Source organism: Mytilus edulis, chromosome 11, assembly GCF_963676685.1.
Source record: "Mytilus edulis chromosome 11, xbMytEdul2.2, whole genome shotgun sequence".
In the NCBI taxonomy this organism is placed as follows: Eukaryota; Metazoa; Mollusca; class Bivalvia; order Mytilida; family Mytilidae; genus Mytilus; species Mytilus edulis.
This window is the reverse complement of record NC_092354.1, coordinates 60,376,316-60,390,528: the sequence shown is the minus strand read 5'-3', so window position 1 is coordinate 60,390,528 and position 14,213 is coordinate 60,376,316. Positions and strand designations below refer to the sequence as shown.

At 32.1% G+C, this 14,213-nt stretch overlaps 1 protein-coding gene and 1 long non-coding RNA gene across 2 annotated transcripts; both read right to left on the bottom strand.

Moving 5' to 3' along the window:
- Positions 1-6,112: 6,112 nt before the first annotated feature.
- LOC139494447 (myotrophin-like) lies at positions 6,113-6,493 on the bottom strand. The gene has a single exon (XM_071282609.1). It carries the CDS (start codon positions 6,491-6,493, stop codon positions 6,113-6,115), a length of 381 nt encoding a protein of 126 aa, XP_071138710.1.
- A 5,792-nt stretch (positions 6,494-12,285) lies between these two features.
- Positions 12,286-13,298, bottom strand: LOC139494915 (uncharacterized). The gene is made up of 2 exons (XR_011657207.1): positions 13,094-13,298; positions 12,286-12,545 (listed from the first exon to the last, which is right to left on the bottom strand). It is a non-coding gene; the product is annotated as an uncharacterized lncRNA (long non-coding RNA).
- Between the last annotated feature and the right edge of the window lie 915 nt (positions 13,299-14,213).

Here is a 14,213-nt window from a genome sequence, read left to right as displayed (position 1 = left end):
ATGCAAGGTACTGATCTGGGGATAATAGCTTTGAACTAGTTGTCAGTGACTGCAAATACTCTTTAAATCTTGTAGGGAGTTTTCGAAGCAAAACGAATATAAATGATTAGCCAAAATTAGTACATTATGTTTGTCGAGGTTTAATTTCAATCTGGGAGTGTATATCACTTTATTTATATGTGATTTGACATATTTAGCAAGTTTGAACGATGTGCGTCATGTTTGATCATTGAATAAAGGAAATAATCTTATAGGACCCCATAGTCTAGTGCTAAATATAATCAGACCATTAGAGGATTTCAAAAATCCAGGATTAATATTTATTTTCCAATAATAAAGCCCTTTTGTTTTTGTTTTTGGTCAAAAGATATTTCATTCCAAAATTTCCATGACACCAACTTTTAATGTTTCTCGTTTACTTGTACACTTATACGCTATGACAACCAACGATTTAAGGTTTAACACATTTAACTTAATAAGAGTACACATTATTTTGAGATGACCCCTATACCTTAACTGTATGATTTGTAGTCGTACTCGGAGTCGGACAGTAATTGTAAATCTCTAATTAGATTTTGCGAACAACATGTGGATATTTAGTGAAACTAGTTATACATACTTGATAAAAAAAATGATTGTATTGCTTAGCCCTTTGCAAGTTTCATGCGATATCTATGTAACATAATCCTAAAAAATCACTTAACACTGCTGTGAACTATGTTTGTACTTTTAAAGGTAACTTTACGGTATTGTTATTTTGTAATGTTCAAGGCCGTGCGGTCACTTATGGTCATTTTAACTCTCGTGTACTCTTGCCTTATTGGCAAGCATAACTTTATTTCAATATAAATAATTTTCCAGGAGCAGGATTTATTTGTAAAAGTACTTTTGTTATGCACGACAGTCTTATGTAAAGGATGTAGCTCGTTAAAATAATGTTCAACAATTCTTTGATAATAGCTTTTCACAGATATTTAGGTACCACGTTAATGGTATATGCTTTAAATGATTTACGTCCTGTTTTTCCATGACTGTTTATGACGTGTTTACTGTTATATTTATAAATTAACTGTTTACAAAATTTTGATTTTTTTGAAAAAATAAGGCTTTTCTACCTCAGGCATAGATTACCTTAGTTGTATTTGACAACACTTTAGGAATTTTGGATCTCAATGCTCTTCAACTTTGTACTTTATTTTCTAACTTTTTTGGATTCGAGCGTCACTGATGAGTCTTTTCATGCTTTTGTAGACGAAACGCGCGTCTTGCGTATATACCAAATTTAGTCCTGGTATCTATGATGAGTTTATTTACACTAAATTCATTGTATGTTGTACTGTTACACCACTGTCCCAGTTCAGGGGGAGAGGTGGGATCCCGCTAACATCTTTAACCCCGCCACATTCTGTATGAATGTGCCTGTCCAAAGTCAGCCTGTAATTCAATTGTTGCTGTTTGTTGATGTAACATATTTGCTTTAAGTTCATGTTTTGTTCGTATATAAGACCGTTAGTTTTCTCGTTTGAATTGTTTTACTTTTGTCATTTCAGGGTCTTTTACATCTATTAGTATTAAAAAATGCGAGGAACCCTAGTTGAAATTAAACAAAGAAATGGAACTCTGTGTTCGGGAAGGTATACAAAAAGCGAAGTTTGTAAATTTGAATGGGTAACATCTGTTTCTGTGGGCTTTAAAATTTAATAAATGTGCCTTATTTTAGATCTTAGGCATATAATGTATGTGTTTTATTAATGAATTGAGATATTTGTAAACTTATGAATTATTAACAAATGTTCACAAAACAGTCGATTGTGATAGATGTAAATTCACGTTGATCTTTTTTTATGCATAAGAATAAATTCCGCTGAGAAAAACAAATCTGAAGAAAGATAATAGATTTATCCTTTTGAAGCGTCAATTTGCATCTCTTCCCGCGATGGCAGTTTTTGGGACAAATCTCCAATGTCGGCAATAATTTCATCGAAAAGAGTAAGTTGAGTACACTTTTTTAGGTTTGGAAGTTTAAGAGTTGACTATTCTGTTCTTGAAAAGTATGAAAGACACATAATTGATATTACATCTCGCTTTAGATTTTATTATTTTTATATATTTAGACTATAGGTTGATACAAGAACATTAAAAATTTACATTACGTAAAGATTAAATATATGGGTCAAGTGAAATATCTTTTTGCCTGTGCAATTACAGGGGAAATAAGTCTAACATGTAAACCGTTCCTGCAACGATTACTTGTAACATTTGGTTTCAAGAATAACAGAGTTCATCACTTTCTTGTGTTATCTATAAGAACCATATCTACATGATTTTAATACCAAGTGGTAGTTAAAAATCCTAAAAATACTGTTAGTGATGATGCATAAAACATACGTTGACATTAAGAGCATATATATAAGTCATTTAAAAAAGGCATTGGCGGCTCCCAATTTGTACTACGGTTGGTACGGTTGCAAATCGGAAAAACCTTTAGTGGGAGATAAACGCGTCATAGTTTTTTTATTTAGAACTTATATTATAATACTTTTTAAAAGAGATGTCATGGACAAGTTTGCAAATGAGTGCCAGTCAACTTTATCAAAGAAAGTAATAACCTTTCTGAATGATACTTTTTTAACATTTATTAATGCTACCATCCTCATTTATAATGTCACTTGAAAATAACAAAATGATTAGTATCAGATTTGACGCATTTCCTCATTTTCATTTTTCTGAGTAAATAAAGTTAGATGGAAGAAGTAGAGCTATATTTCAAAATTTATTTAAAATTATTTGCTATCACCTAGCATATTTTCGTTTATAAATCTAATTATGAAATTACCTACATTTATACAATCTATGAGCTATTAGAAAATCCTTGGAGCACCCGAGATCACCACCATGCTTTGCAAGGTTCGTGTTGCTAAGTCTTTAGTTTTGTATGTATTGTTTTGTGTACTATTGATAGTCTTATAGTCTTTTCCTTTTTTAGCCATGGCATCTACAGTTTATTCCTTTCATACCAGAGACAGTTTCAAGAAACGATCATACATTTATATATATTATCCAGTTTAAACTTGAAATATTGTGCATGCTATTATGTTTTTACGTTCTCCATGTTTTCAATTTAAAGTGTGCATTTTTATATAAATATAACATATAAAAAAAGTGTGTTCTTGTTTTTTCTGTGGTCAGTGTTTGTAGCTTAAGAGTGCGATTGTCCTTTTTCTTTTCCCTGATTTTTTTTGTCTTTTTCTTTCCCTTCTTCTCGGTCCCAGTTTTTTCCTGAGTCCTGAGTCTAAGAGGATATATCATATTTTATTTTAATTTTGTGCTTGACTATACCATGGAAATATATAAAATAATTTATTGGAGTTGAAACGAAAAAAAAAAAAAAACGTCAGGGTTTACGGCAACAAAATACAAACCAAATATGACAGATATTAACAAACGAAATTTACTGAGTTCCATGCAACAGAAAATACAAACCAATTCAACTAGGAGAACTAACGACCTAATTTTATAACAAAACTATAAACGAAACACTAATCGGACGGACATTGATGCATACTGAAATACACATCTCTTTTTTCAAATAATTCTAAAAAGTGGTGTCTAAGGCAATATACAGAACACACATTAATTTTTCAGGAAGACAGGACCCATGATAGAACAAAAGTATACTTTGATAACATATACCCATATTGGTCAATCAAATTTTCCCAAATTTAGTTGAGAGGGATAGGTCATTGTAGGTGGGAAGGGAGAGGGCTTAGTGGAAAAATATGGAAATTAAGTTTTTTGTTTATCCTACATTGAACTATTGATGTCTTCTTTAAGACATACGACACATACCATTGTTACGTAATAATCAAAAGAGCGAGAACACGAGCAAAAAGACAAAAACAAATCAACATGCTTCCCTTGTAAGTGTTTAGATGAGCGACACATACAACTTTTTCAAAAATTGTAGTACGAAATTTTCGAACACGCTTAATCATGTTTTAACTATTTATATTTGATCACTTATTTGCTTTATCAAATTACTAACACGTCCACCTCCCACAACCACACACACACACACACATCACAAAAGTACACCTTTCGTAGCCTATACTTACAAAAAATGCTACGATAAAACTTCTTACATATTCCATGTAAAATATATGTTCGACATTAATATAATCAAATTGAACCAAGACATGTGCATGTTACCTGCTCAATATCAAAAACAGTCTTTACATTTTGACGTTTTAAATCGATACTCAATAATGTTAAAAATAAAATATGTCATCCTCATCGTCAAAAATATACCTTTTTTACACGTCTAGTCATTACCTTTAGATAAAATAAAAACCTACAAGGTCAGCGTATAAATAAAAGTAAAATGTGTAAGAGTGACGCATTAGTCTCACAGAGAGGGTTGTTTTTAAGCAATAAACTTTATTAAAATTATCTGGTCTTTAAATTATGTTTGTCCAACTTAAAGCTAAAGCAAAACATATTTAATGACTACTTTCTTTTTATTAATATAAAACATGTACAAAATTTACCTGAAATTAAAACAAAAGCAAACTTTCAGCAGTCAGTTAATTCCAGTCATTTCCAAAAACATTTTCAATTTTATAATCCAAGTATATCTAATGAAAATATTAAAAACAAAATTAACAATTTGATCAATTGTATGATTATTGGCTTACAATGTATATTCCATAAACAATTACTATATTCTGCAAGCAATTAATATATTCTGCAACTTGGTAGATGTTCTTTAACGTTTGTTTTAAGTCCAAACATAATAATTCTACGTATTGGGATATACATTCAGTTATACCATATCATTAAATCTTAATGCTATGCATACTAATTAAAACACAAATATTTCGTAGAATTATTTTTGTACAATAATTTCAGAAAAGTATTTTACATTGAAAGACCTGCAACATGTTAAAAAGACAGTTACCTATTCTTGTTGCTGATGTTGTACTGTTACACCGTTGTAACAATCAAACGAAGTTGAATCCTTCTAAACATGTCTAGCCATCTACACTTTTTAAATGTGAGTTGTTTAACTCAGGACTTTTGTTTTATTCTAAGTAAAATCAGTACATTCGTTAAAATAAAGCCCACAACATAATAATGTCAGATGATTTTTTTTTAATATAACGTCATAATGACTCACTTAAATGAAAGTTCTTTGAATTGATACGTCCACAAAGCAACTATAGTCATTATGAGACCCTTTATGCCTTGTAAATTGGTGTGAGCCAAGGCTCCGTGTTGAAGGACTTTTTACCTATAATTCTTAATGTTTAATACACTGTGACTTGGCTGGCGAATAGTCCCACTAACCCTCATCCACATCTTATTTATACATATGAATAGTCCCACTAACCCTCATACACATCTTATTTATACATATGACTTGGCTGGCGAATAGTCCCACTAACCCTCATACACATCTTATTTATACATATGATTGTTTTGTAATTATCATCAATACATTAATTTTTAAACTGAAAGTAAACAAATATTTAAATTTGGTTATCCGCATTCCAGCTGTATCAATTTTAGATTAAGGAATCTATACTTCAATTGACCGTTTTATGTTATCAATTTGCAATGAAATAACATGACAACATTATTTGTAATGTTGATGACTCAAATTTTATTCGTTTGGAAAAATCAATTAAATGCTATAGAGACGAAAACAACCTTGGATTAAAGAAACAACAGAAAGCCTCTCTAAAACAATTCATAGAAAACCAAAGATTGAGTTTTTTAAAACACCAGCCAATTGCAATGTCCGCGGGTGAAAATAATATAAAAAGAAACACAATATAAAAAACAAAATAACAATAAACAATTCATATATATTTAATTCATTTATTCGATTTCTTTAAAAGTTCTGTTCATCTTTGTTTGTGTTCCAAACTCACAGAATCTCGCTGTTTCACTGCCATGAACACAGTGCCATTTCAGTTAAGTGAATCAATGGTCGGTAGCAATGCGCTATCTGTACATTAGGCAACTGTATATTTTACAGAAATACTACATTTCATGTCTAATCAATTGTCACATATTGATATGTTTAAAAGTCTCGTGTTGTAAATGGACGCTACTCTTCGTCTAAGTCAAAACTGTTCCAAATTCTTTTGTCGTTTCCTTTCCTCCTTTTCATCTTGGCATCTATTGTAATGACGAGTCCTTGGTTTTTTAACATTTGAATTGTTGCTTTACATCTTGCATGCATTGCATACGCCAGCGCTGTTCGTCCTTTATTGTCTGTTGCATTTATATTGGCTTCCTTTGCTAGAAGTTTGGAAATTATCTCAAGTTTCTCATGAACGTGCTGGTCTCGCGCAACCAATTTACATGCGATCATCAGTGGCGAGGTTCCTGCGTTTGTACAGAAGTTTACGTCATGTCCACCTTGTATTAAAATTTTAGCCAATTTAAATTTTCCAGACTCCAGTGCCCATAATAACTTGTTTTCCATATTCGTTTGGATAAAATATAGATCGTTGTACTTATGTTTCTATTCTAGATATACGTTAACAATGCCTCTTCGATATTTATAGTAATTCGCAATGTTGTAATCAACTACGTCATATCGTCAAAGGTTGTCGATTGGTTAGACGCCATGTAGAGTTGCTGATTCACTTTCACACTTGTAAATTGAACTTTTCCTAGAAGTAAACGATTGTATATTGTAACTATTGGTCACTTTCATACTAACTTGTATCTCGATGTGTATTGTTACTGTAGAGTTTGGTTTTAATGTCGTCAAATAATATATTTTACAAAGTAGCTAAGAATTTCAAAGAAATATTTAAATTTGTAATTCGATAAGACATCCACTGACCACATAACCATTTATAAAAAAGAAATAAATAAATAGTATGAAAATTAAATGTTTCCCCTAAACAATATAACTATAAAATGTTATTTTTTTTTAAACTTCTTATAGCACAACAAAATAAACTATCCCCACGTCCGAAAATAATAAATCAACAATAGAAAATAACCAAAACTTCAGGAAGACACATTCTACGCACGCCCACATAGCAAGAATTAAATATGTTTGATATTTAAAAAAATAATTGTTCACTTGGAATTGAGCTGTTCAAATCATTCTTTTGCATTTATTACCTATTCACATTAATAAATATAGATGTGAAGACTGTTCATAACATACAGCATATATTGACATTAACGACACAATAAAAAAGTGTAAAAATTATCGAGGAAAAGAAACACTTTAAAAAAAGATAGTGTAAGAAATGCCTATTATTATCACTTATTTACCTCTCGGCTCCAATAACCATGTTAACATTGATATTACGTAGTGAACGCAATAGTGAACCCAAGACGTCTGATTTAAAATTGAAAATGGGAACGGGGACAAGAACCCGATCAAAGAGCAGAAAAACAGCCTTGGACCGCCGATGGGTCTTGCTTGCATTTTGTTGCTATACAGCAGTACTATTGATTATTTTCTTATCATCTGTCTATATTGTAAAATGCCTGCAAAATGTGGGCGTCTGTTTGACCGTTTGGGTGTAGAAATACTCAACGTCTGGTGGGTACGGAGATGGTGAATCCAATCTCAAGAACGCTTTATTGCACAGACTACGAACGTTACAAAACCGTTGCACAAACTATTTGGTGAGTCCGAATGTGGACTGTTTAAAGGCACACTGTCTGTACATATAAACATATCCTTGTTTTTCAGTGGCAGTCCAATTGTTTCCCTTTGAAACGATCGTCCAATCTGTCATAACCTAAATATTATTGAAAGATTATTGTCATATATTTATGGCAGAAAAGGATGTTAAATAATACGAAAAAAGAAATATTCTTCAAAATTCAAAAGGACATTAATTGACAAATTCAATCAAAAGTGTAGAATATAAAAAATAATAGAGAGTATGCATTTGTGTAATAAATTCCTTCCATATTTAACCTTAGAGTTTTTAAGCTTGATACAATGTACTAACTCTTTTCGTACAACATACGCCCCTACATTCATGTGAGGTATATTTTGCATATTTTGAAAAAGTTTAAGTACCATGAAAATGTGTAAAACAGTTTATCAGTAGTGAAACGGAAAAAAGAAATGGCCTGGTTTATGGCAAAAAAAAAATTAAACGGATACGAAAATGTCTAACTGGCTTAATCTGTATATTGGTATAAAGGTACACTTTTCCTATTCTAAACTCACCAGAAATGCTATAATGAAAGAATAAACATAAAATATGTAAAATATAATATGCCTGGAATAAATATATTTATAATGAACCAAAACGTGTACATGTTAGCTGGTCAACATCACGTACCGTGTTTAAAGTATGCCACATGAAATCGATTATCAATCATAACATCAAATTCGAACCGATAAGGTCAGCGTATTAACAAAATAGGAATATGTAATATATGACGTATTAATCTCAGCGAGAGGGTAGTTTTCAAGGCAATGTACTTTACAAAAATGATCTGGTATTTGGATTTTGTTTATCCGTCTTAGGCAATACATATCTAATGAGGTTTTTGTTAAATATAAAAAAAGTTAACTTACTTTTAATCTTCATAATAATTTGATTTAAATAACTTTCCTGTCTTTACATCTATTCTATAAAACAATTTTGTCAACATAATTTATTGAAGGATGACACAAAAGTCTCATCAACAATCAAAATAAACAAAAAGACACAAGGACAAGACTTTTTGTATAGAAAACATTATTCCGTTTATTTGAGACTATGTAAAGATATGTCCTTGCCTAAAATGGTTAATTTCTATACAGTATTTTCGATTCTTAAATAAACTAGTATGTAAATATTTTTACCACGCTTATCGGGCGTAAGTAAGATTAATTCTGTAAATCAGTTCCGGATCTAGAATTTATATATTTTAATAGCCTTTAACATTTCTTTTATGCTAGATTATTCATTTTCAAACATAAACACTATTACAAAAATTTGACAACTTTAGCAAGTAGACATTTATTCTTAGTGTGTGTACTAGGTTCCTGCATTTTGTATCTGTACATGAATTCTGTAACGAGATGTGTTATTAATACCAATGAGTCAGCTATTTGAATACCAGATTTCAAATAATATGGATTTAATAAACCAGTCTACTTTTCAGGACAACATAAGTACAAACTGTAAAAGGTAAGTCTGTCAATGTTGCCCGTTAGTAAACTTATCTATGTTTATGCTAGAAGCACCCTGTCTCGCTCGTTTTCCTTTTCGTATGCGACTTTCTCAGTTTCTGTTTCATGGTTTGTTACTTTGATTGATCTCACATAAAGTTGAATTGAAAAAGACGGACAACATCCATCAAAAAGATAAGGTTTCACAAATGATATCGGATATGTTCCTTACGTCGTAACTACAATCCCCTTCCCTTTCATGAATGTGACCTACCGAATTAGACTATTTACCGGATTTGTAATCACATAAGCAACACGACGGGTGCCACATGTGAAGCAGTATCTGCTTACCCTTCCGGAGCACCTGAGACCACCCCTAGTTTTTGGTGGGGTTCGTGTTGTTTATTCTTTAGTTTTCTATGTTGTGTCATGTGTACTATTGTTTTTCTGTTTGTCTTTTTCATTTTTAGCCATGGCGTTGTCAGTTTGTTTTAGATTTATGAGTTTGACTGTCCCTTTGGTATCTTTCGTCCCTCTTGTATAATAGTTATCAAAGGGCGATATTGCAGTGTAGCCAATCAAAATAACGTATCATGTTGAAACATACATCTAAAGTAATTATTACTCAATATTGGTATATTTGTAATGAATGTTATGAATATTAGTATTTATATACTGATTAATACAAGAATAGTATCCAGGGCCCGTATGCATAAAGCTACTTAAGTTAAGATTTTCCTCAGTAAACGCTTAAGTTAAGGAAACTCCGCCCTTTTTATCTAAGTCGTATGCATAAACAATCTTAAACTAAGTATTTCCTTAGTAAAATCTTAGTTGGTTTAAGCCCCTCCCCAAAACTTAAGTGGTATGCATAAAACCCCTTAAACTTAGAAAACACATAAGATCCTACTTAAGTTTAAGGCAGCTATGGAGGTACCTTAAAGTTCAAGTACCAGTTACTTCAACATCATTCATTGCAGGATATTAAATATTCATATTCATCATACATAAAAGGTGGGGATACAAGGATAGTTATGTTATTTCATCCCGTCTTTGTTTTACAGATTCACCCGATGGAACAACATAATACTGAGAATAGAGTTCACTATTGTGGCACCCATGGAATGCGTGCTTATGTCTTTTCTTTCATTCCCTTTGTTCATGAATTTCTATATAAATAAACTCATACTTTATGTTGTTCAAATGCAATATGTTTCACATCGCTCGGTATCGGTTGTTAGCAGGAAGAAGGGCTATGAGAAGGGAACGTGTCTTTAGAGATAGAACAAATCCGCTAGATCTGTACGATGATCTGGAATTAGTAGAGATTTCGTTTTGATAGGCAAACTATTCTGCAGATTATTGATTTGTTACAAGAAGATTTAGAGAGTTCTACACTTCGCAACCATGCAATACCTCCAGTCATGAAGGTTATTATTGCACTTAGATTTTATGCTAGTGGATCCTTTCAGAACATTATTGCTGAAACCTTCAATATTGACCAATCAACTGTTCCTAGAACAATTCACTCAGTTTCGAACGCATTAGTCAAAAGAGCCCCTAAATTCATAAATTTCCAAGTGGTCAAGTAATAGAGGAGAATAAGGTTAAATTTTACGCGGTTGCTAATTTTCCCAATATTTTAGGACTGATTGACGGCACACATGTTAGGATTATTGCTCCTTCGAGTTCGCAGCATGAAGAGCAATTTGTCAATAGGAAAGTTTACCACTCAATTAATGTCCAAGTAATAGTTAATGTAGACTCTCAGTTCATTAACGTTGTAGTGAAATGGCATGGGAGTTCCCATGACTCTAGAGTTTTGAAAGAGAGTAGAGTATTTATGCAATGCGAACAATCAAATCATGACGCTTATTTACTTGGTGACAGTGGATATCCGTGCAAAAAGTTTTTGTTGACGCCATATCTTCACCCACAAACTAGACAAGAAATCAGCTTCAACAGATCACATAAAGTGACAAGATGTGCTGTAGAACGAACAATTGGTCAATGGAAGAGACGCTTTCATTGTCTGCATAGCGAGATAAGGCTTTCTCCAGCAAAGTTATTATTTCGTGTGGAGTGCTGTATAACATAGCCAAGAAAAACAACATCCCCCTTAATGGAGATGATTTGGATGATGATCTCGATGATGACATGGAAGAAGATGAAAATGGAAGGGCTGGAAATGGTTTCCGTATGAGGAAAACTGTAACTGAGCTACATTTTTGAAAGTAAATCCTTGAATGTTTTTGTCTATTAAATAATCAATTGAAACGTCAAAATTACAAAAGTTGAAATCAATGTGTGTTCCAATATTGAAAAATTCAATCAAACTCAAAATCATTACGGTCCGGTTTCACGCTTCGTTGCTTGAGCTATATATATTTACTTTGCAATCACATTGATGCAAAATCAGTGACTGTCGACTTCCGTTTGTCAAATACTAGTATAAGCCCTATTTTTATGATTTGTCTGTAAAAAAAAGTTTGTATAGCTTGACTTTGCATTTAAACGTAAGCCAATAACCCATAAAAGAATAAAGAGTTGTAGTATGATTGCCAATGAGACAACTAACCGCCAAAGTTCAAATGAAGTGGATGTAAGCAAACGAAGTCGACTGTTAATATATGGCTTTATCGTTTGTTTATGTTTTATCGTTTTTTATATAGACCGTTGGTTGTCCCGTTTGAATGGTTTAACACAAGTAATTGTGGGGCCCTTTATAGCTTGTTGTTCGGTGTGAACCAAGGCTCTGTGTTGAAGGCCGTACATTGACCTATAATGGTTAACTTATAATGGTTTACTTTTATAAATTGTTATTTGGATGGAGAGTTGTCTCATTGGCACTCACACCACATCTTCCTATGTCTATTAACAATGACAAAAAAAAATCAAGTGTATTGCAGTCTTTACAAATATGTACTTTAATTGAGAAAACTAACGGTTTGATTTATAACAAAAGAATTTACGAAAAACAAATAAACCTGACATGGTCAAACGACAACCACTGAACTACATGCTCCTGACTTGAGACACACACATTACGAATGTGACATACATGTATTTGATTTAATTATAAGACACACACATAACATACCGAAGCCGTTTACGTTAAAAAAAAATTAACAATGTAGCAAACAGTGGAATTTAATTATGTCAATTCAGTACTTCAACATCAATACCATATGTTTTCATTTCAAAAGAGAGTTTAGTTATTTCCAGTGCTAACTTATATTTCTCCATTGATAGCTTTTCCTTTTCCAATTTCAGTGTTTCAATTTGTAAATTGAGTTTTTCTTTTTCCAGGTTTAACACCTCCGTGTGCAATGCTGATAGTGGATCCGGCGGGTTGCTGTCGTCACAGCTTGTTTTCGTTGTACCCCGTGAAATTCTGGGAAAAGAAGATACATGTATTCAATTCATTAGTTTTAATGACGAATTGTACTTTAGTTGTAAAGACTTTATTTTCGAATTTCACATTGAAAGATATATATTATATAAATGTACATTTTGAAGCCACAATCTGATTTTTGTTTTATTTTTAGTTATCCAAAGTATATAAGTTAAAACTATACGATGTATGGATATGAGCATGGGCATGGACCCCCCTTTTTGTACTTTTGCAGTTGAACAAAAACATTGAATGATTTAATTTATTTTCCCTCTTTTTGGTTATACATGTATACGTTTTCAGAATATCATAAAATGATTAAAAAGGCATTATACTCTTTCATTGAAACATTATTTTTTCTTTTTTTTTTTTTTGGGGGGGGGGCATCACTTTCTAAGCGGTTTGCATATTTTATTGGTAAGAGGAAGAAACGTTAACCGACATTTTTGTTTTAAACATCCAAAGTGGGTTCATATTTTTAGTGTAGTTAAGTAAAAATAAATTATCATGAACGTAATGTTCATATCCCCACCAAAACAAGGGCATACCTTTGTCTCTTAGAAACGGGTGGAATGTCTTCTTCATCTTCACTGTCAGGCAAAGATTCATACCGTCTTTTGTTCTCATTCGAAACGCTTATATGATCTATTTTGACTATGTCTAAACCTCCTTCTATTCCAGAGATAGTAGGCGAGTCCTCCCCAAGAATGTCACATACTTTTTGAGAAATTGATGAAATGTCACTTGAGCAAGGACCTCTCCTACAAACATAAAAAAATAGCATTAATATGCAACTTCCATTTCGAAGATATCAATGCAACATTAAAACAAAATTATATATATATGTAATATAAAAGTTTTGTTGATATATATGTAAATAACTCACAAACACGCATGATTTAATACGAAAAGCTACTTTATTCCTGATATCAATCCCGGTTTTTGGAACCAAAAAATGTCGTCAAAGTAAAAGCATTCGATAAATTGCGAACACATACATGTTTGGGTAGCGAGTCTAAAAATGTTAACGTCTATATCATTTTCTATCGTACAAAGGATACATGTACATCCTACGTGGTATTGTATTTACAGGTTATAGTCTTTTCTATTTACATCCACCGTACAACTGCAAGAAATACTTAAAAAAAATGCTATAAATTTTTGAGATATTATTTACCTGTTTGTTTTTGACTGCGTCGGGCCGCAGAAACTTCACTTTTTGCTGTCGCACAAATATTATCCCATTTCTTTTGAATTTCCTTTGTACATCCTCTGACGCTATTTCTAGCATTTATTGTGTTTGCTATTTCTTCCCAGGCTCTTGTCTTATCTCCAGAAGTCAGAGTAGATGAGAATTTGGCCTTTAAAATATGCTTCTTATTCTCGTATTCCTCCATCACAATGTTTTTCTCTCTCTCTGTCCAATTTGGCTTTCGCTTTGACATGTTGTTCGATATCATCTGATTGTGTATTAAGGGTATACTGAAATTTGAATTCAAACACACCCAACCATATATACAACCGAAAACACTCACAGAAATCGTGCGTAGTTCAGTCAAGCATTGTTACATTCAAAACAACAAATTGTAATCATGAGTTTATTCATTGAGTTTACATTTTATACGGTAAAAAGAGAAAGGTTCCGATAACATTCATACTTAAAGTTAC

What these genes read in the sequence shown, in the direction of transcription:
- LOC139494447 (XM_071282609.1), bottom strand. Translation starts at nt 6,493, where the DNA reads ATGGAAAACAAGTTATTATGGGCACTGGAGTCTGGAAAATTTAAATTG.